The sequence below is a fragment of the Indicator indicator genome, chromosome 14, assembly GCF_027791375.1.
Source record: "Indicator indicator isolate 239-I01 chromosome 14, UM_Iind_1.1, whole genome shotgun sequence".
Classification (NCBI taxonomy): domain Eukaryota; kingdom Metazoa; phylum Chordata; class Aves; order Piciformes; family Indicatoridae; genus Indicator; species Indicator indicator.
In genome coordinates, this window is record NC_072023.1 from 24,372,601 (window position 1) to 24,378,600 (window position 6,000).

The 6,000-nt window shown below is 47.7% G+C and overlaps 1 protein-coding gene across 1 annotated transcript in view; it reads right to left on the reverse strand.

Annotated features, from left to right (window-relative positions):
* The window catches only part of LOC128971422 (sodium- and chloride-dependent betaine transporter-like), a 40,252-nt gene extending 36,156 nt beyond the window's left edge, over positions 1-4,096 (reverse strand). Inside the window, exons 1-2 of the mRNA XM_054386969.1 lie at positions 3,892-4,096; positions 325-459 (exon numbers count right to left, since the gene is read on the reverse strand). Coding sequence (XP_054242944.1) covers positions 325-459; positions 3,892-4,084 — 328 coding nt within the window. The 5' untranslated portion in view covers positions 4,085-4,096. The remainder of the gene's footprint in view (positions 1-324; positions 460-3,891) is intronic.
* Positions 4,097-6,000: the final 1,904 nt, after the last annotated feature.

The window sequence follows — 6,000 nt, forward strand, 5'->3', positions numbered from 1 at the left end:
TGTACTGACACTTCCACCATCCTCTTCCTCTGCTTGCTGGCTGTCTTGCTTCTTCTCTCTCCTGGTCTCTGAACGTCTCAAAGCAAAGACTAGGGCTTGGCTGGACCAGCAGAGCTCGCAGCCAGCACCAGGCAGCTTCAGTCACCTACAGGTGTACACTGCCCCTGCACACACAGCAATGCCTGGGAGGGATAAGAGGGCAGAGCGAGAAAGGAAGGGAGGGAGAATAAAGGAGAAAGAAAAAGCAGAATAACATTTCCAAAAAAGGCTCAGAGTTGCTAATTGTTAGAAAGTACTGCTAGTAATTGCTGCAGCTTGACTGACCTTCAAAGAGGGGACAGATCTTCCTCCAGGCAGTGACCCCCCCCTGGCTGGTGTACTGCCCCAGCGCCGTCTCCAGGAAGAACAAGGGGATCCCACAGGTGAAGAGGAAGATGAGGTAAGGGATGAGGAAGGCTCCTGCAGAGAGGGTCAAATATTGCCTCAGAAACATCTTTAAAACCTTATCCTCAGCACCCCTTGAAAGGGGCCACAGCTGGAATCAGCTGGATAAACACAAATATTTTCCTGAATTAACTCTGCAACCTCTGCTAAAACCAAACCAAACCAAACCAAGGTTTCCAAGAGCATCATTTCTCAGAAAACAACACAAGTGTGTTCTGTCTTGTGCTCCTGCAGGACTTCTGAATTTCACCTTGGCCAAAACCTAGAGGTAAGGAGCAGACAGGCAAAGAGATAAAACCAGGCAGTGTGGGAGATGTTCTCCCTGCTTCACTCTCCTGACCGCTCTCTAGCTTTGAGGAGGATCAGGCAAAGCAAAAGAAGTCCTTGCTTCGCAGAACCACATTTGCTCTGCCTTTCCCAACACTCACAGCAAAACTTGGACTTTGCACACAGGACACAAATCTGGAGGCTAGTGACGTTTCTTGGTAAGTAACAAATTTGCCAGGACATCAGTTTGCTTGTGACATATTTCATGTCAAACCTGAAAACTGCACCAAAAGAACAGAAACAGAAGAAAGGCAGCAGAAAATCTCACCATTTTCAAAATGAAGAAGTTTAACTTCCCTTCAAATTCTTTTTTTTTTTAATTAAAATACAGACAAATGTCTTAAAAATCAGCCTAAAATAGCACTCAAGTTAACCACTGATGAAATGGAAGAGGAAGGGGAGACAGAGCAGGGTTTTTTTCCTAGAAACAACAACCAACAAACTCAATGCATCAGAAAATACAAACACACACTTCAGTGCTCTGCTCAGCTCTTTAACATCTTTTATCTGCTTTTTGGTTCTGCTGCCAAACGAAAACACCCAATATTTTCACTGTCCTGCTCAAAACTGCTGCTGAAATCTCAGTTTTAGTCTTGAGCTTCCTTCTGTCAGCCCACAGCCTTTCTCATCGCCTTCCTGCTTCCGTTCCTCCCCTAACAGGCCAAGGTGCCTGCCCTCCTCACTGGAACTAGGTCTGGCCCTCTCACACAGTAAACTTTGAGTCACCAGTTCCTCCCACCACCTGGAGAGCACCTCTGCTGATTACCACCAAGATGAGAGCCTTTCTTTCTCAGACATTGTCCCCTAGGACCTTTCTTCTCCTGCCAGCAATGCTACAATAATAAGCAACATCCAAAGTTCCCTCAAACACAGCTGTGGCCCTAGCTGCAGGGGACCCGGGGCCAGAGGGAGGGAGGGTGGTCCACAGCATCAGTCCAGGTCTGCAGAGCAGAGAAGAAGAACTGCATATGCTGAGCTAGAGGCAGCTGCTGTTTCAGTGCTGCAAGACATCCCTATGCCAAATCTGCAAGACAGTTTCATTTTCCTGCATACAGATAGACTTGCAGCAGGTCCCAGACTCTCTCCTTTGGCACCGTTTGTCCTGGAGCTTGATCCATTTTGGTCTCTCATTAATGAGGGCTCTCTTACACTTCTCAGCCTTCTCACAGCAGTCACCAGCTGAAACTCCAGATGTGATCTCCTCTCCAGTTTGCTGTTCCACTGGAGAAGACTCAGCCCTGTGGGAGCCTCCACAAGCTGACTCTTTCCTTGTGAGTCCATAACAAATGCATGGGGGTGAGCAATTGGCTCAAACATTAAAGTGCAACCACAGGGAAGTTTACACTTGGTTGCCATACAAGTTAACACAATTGGGTTTATCTCTGTCTTTGCAGCTTTATAACCATCTTAGTACATCCAAAGGTGAAGAAAGGTGATGGGACAGCACTCTCCAGTTCAGAGGGCAGAGGGGGAACTGGTGTGAAGCATTTATAGGTAGAAAATGTTGGGGTTTTGCAATTTCAAAAACTCTTCCAAGGGGGAGAATATCTTTGAGATAATTGAACAAGTTTGTGCCTTGTCCCATTGGAGTTTGTCAGCCATCTGCTTCCCTAGAGCAAGAAAGGTACTTTCCAGAGCAGCAGCATATGCTGCAAAGGCAGTGTGTGAGCTGAGGAAAGGACTCTCCTATCCCAATCTTCCCAAGTCTAGCTTTGTTGGCCTCTGAATCACAGACTTAAATATTTCAGAGAAGTTTAATTACAGAAGAAGAAAAGAAAAAAGAGAGACTAGCTATCTTGACTAGATATCTAAACTGAACAAAAGCAGCCTTGTCACTTCCATTAGTTAGCATGCAGATTGCAAGGACTACTGAAGCAGGTACCATAGGCATAAGCTATGCCAAGATACCATCTGAGCTGAGGCAGGACTTCCCCATGCCAACCATGGCTCCTCTCTCACAGCATGGCTGCAGGATGGACTGTTCAGTCAGATGCACCACCAGTGGTAACTAACCCACCCTGCTCTGACTTGCTTCTGGTGGCTCCAGTATCCACAGCAAAGCCTCAGAGAAAGAGACTGAAGGATCTGCAAAAAGCCATCCTAAGGCTCAAGAAAAAATCAATTCCATTTTCTTTAATCACCCTTTTATCCAACCACCATTTGGTTCAGAGGAGACATTGTGTTAACTCCTTTTGATTTAGATAAACTCCAGTGACAGCACAGCAGGCAGGAACCTGGCAGTCCTGGCCTGCACTACAGGGGATCAGTCATACATTAGTGAAAACTCACAGCACATGGGGAAAGAAAGACCTTTGGGGCATGGGCTGCAGAGAAAGAAAGGTTAAAGTGGGGGGAGGGAGGGCTCATGACACAGACGTGAGTTTCAGAGCATTATTTGAATGTGTTACTGGAATACAAGCACAAAAGTGAAGTCATGGCTGTACCTGACAGGTAATTCAATGGTCCTCCCTTTCTTTTATTAAGTTAGATTTTGCTTCACTTTAGTAGTGGTCAATTATTCCCTTTTTATGGCTATGAGAAAAATCTGATTTTTAACCATCTAACAGTCTTATTGCAATGCCATTGGAAAAGGAGAGTCACACAAAAAATAAAAGGGAAGGGGATTTCTCCTGGGAATGGGATTCCCTAGCAGCAGGTTGACCACTGAGAGAACTGTTCCTGGGCCAGAGACAGCAATGTTGATTCAGGGAGTATCAGGCTTGGCAGCAGCATCAGAGCCTTTCCTCCTCCATGACAAGGGCCTGAGAGTAACACAGAGAGTGGGGGAAAGGGAATTACATGGAAGGAAGGTGCTGATGGCTTTCTGACCACACAGAGCATTTGATGGTTTTGGAAGACCACCTGTTTCTCAGCATGGCCTTAAGGAGAGCCTTAAAAAGTTCCTAAAGGTCAATCCAGCATCCAAAGCTGGGAGAGCTGTTTTAAGAAACAATACCTGCTGGGCATCCATATTCACCCCTCAGTTTTAATGCCTCTTGGTTTTGACAGGAGGAGAGAATAAGAGAGTGCATATGGGAGCACATGAGGTGCAGGAGAAACAGGCTCAAGCACTTCTCCTGCCTACAGATCTAGGAAAACTCATCCATGCTGTGAACTTACCACCACCATTCTTGTAGCAGAGATATGGGAACCTCCACACGTTACCCAGACCAATGATCTCCCCAGCCACAGACAGCACAAACTCCATTTTGCTACTCCACTGGCCTCTCTCTTCCATTTCCTCCTTTTTTATCTCTTCAGGAGCTGCAGTGGTCCCATTGGGCTCTCCTTCCTTAGCCACAGCTCTTGTCATGGCTCTGTGGGATGGAGGAAAAAGAGAGTCTTAGAGGCAGGGAGCTGCTGCAGGGCACACAGGTGGAAGGAGGAGGGAGGGGACTAGTCACAACCACATGAGTATCACCATGAGACTCCCTCATCCTCTGGAAAATGGCTTCTTTAGCATCAGTATGAAGCATTTTCCCTAGGTTATGTCTGTGAGTCAGAAAGTGTTTACTGAAGGGGCAGAGCAAAGTTCCCTGGTCTGGTGAGATGGGCGCACCTGCACCACCCCTTCAGTGGACTACTTTGCCCTTTCCTCCATAGCCTCCTTCCTCATCCTTCCCAGACCACCAGCCTTAGTGCACCTCCATCTGCCCCTCTGCACCCTGACTGAAGCATCTGTACTGCTGCTGTAAACCTGACTGGAACTTTGGCAAGAGCAGCTCAGAGGAAGAGCACAGGACCTGAAGCCGAAGCGAGGCACAGAGGCAGGAGATTCCCTTTCTCGTGTGCTCTGTTCACAGCTGTCCTTCCTGGAGTGCTTTCAGAAGGCAGGATAGAAATGACACAGGTCAATAGTCTGAACAAGAATGGCTGGCCTAGCACTGCAGGCACTGCCAGGAGCACTGCCTTTGCTCCCCTGGGCACCATGCAGTACTGCCAAGCAGCCTGCAGGCTCAGCAAGACCCACTCACAGGCTCCTCTGACCCAGGCTGCCTGCAGTGACCTAGCTGGCACAAGCACCAACCCTCCACCTCTGCCCAGTCCTGGAAAGAACAGAAAGCCAGGAAACAAAGCAAAGGGACCTCACACTCAGGAGGTGTTTCAGGTCTGGGCAAGGAAGCACTGATATTAGACAACCTCAGTTACTGCAGGGGAAAGGTTAGCAGGAACAAATCCCAGCCTAGGAAACACAAAGCAAAGCTGCCTTTGGGGGAAGCACTTTGAATGCGACCGGGCCCTTGGGGTGGTACAAGGAAGACATTCTCTGGTCTGTATTAAATTATATTTAGCATCATCTTAACTAAACAAAGTTGTTAGAAGATATAATTGTCTACCTTAGCCAAAGTACTATAATTGGCTGGCTAGTCTCAATCCAGACAAAACTAACAGGAACCAGACTCAATCTGCTTTTTGACACTTTGATATTGTTTACAGGCATTCAATTATGAGAAGAAACTAAAACATAAAAAGAAATGCTGCCTTTGACTTAGCTAAACATCTACTCCAAAGCTTGTTTGAAGGAAGGCAGGATGTACAGGAGAGCCCAGCCAGAAAGCACAGACCTAACACAACTGCTGGTGGTAGCTGACAAACCGTGTCGAGGAAGCCCTGACTCAAGCTGCATCTCACCAGTGGCACTACTGCATGGACACTGGCCTTTGAGTGGGTGATTGGCATCAGCAAGGAACACACTTCCTCGTGGTAGGATTAAGAACCCACACTGGAAATGCCTCTCCAAAGCAGCAGCATCCCTGCTTCCTTTCCCCCCAGATAAGTGCTAAGCAATCAGGGCTTTGTTCCTTCACATGAACTTACAGGTTTGTTGTGCTGGTAGTTTGATAGCTTTTTAAACTGCATATCTGTTAATCCTTCCATGGCCCAAGGGGCCATCCCAGTCTCCAGGGAGCAGCAGGAACAGCAATGTGAGCCACCCATGCTACTTGACTCTTCCAGTGCCCCCATATCTCTGCACCCCTTCAGCTTGCTCTTTGCCAGGTACAGCTCTGGAGGCAGGGGCCTCTCCCAGTCAGCAAGTCATTGGTGAGAAAGGACCTCTTCACCCTTAACATCCTCTATCTGACAGGATCACCAAACCTATCCATCAATCTGCACCAGGACCATGATGGCAAACTATTCCCTCCTCGTGCCAAATCTCTCTAGTCATAGCTACCTGGGCATGAGCCACCTCATCGGGAGAAGGAACTACCAGGGAGTCTGAGCTACTTG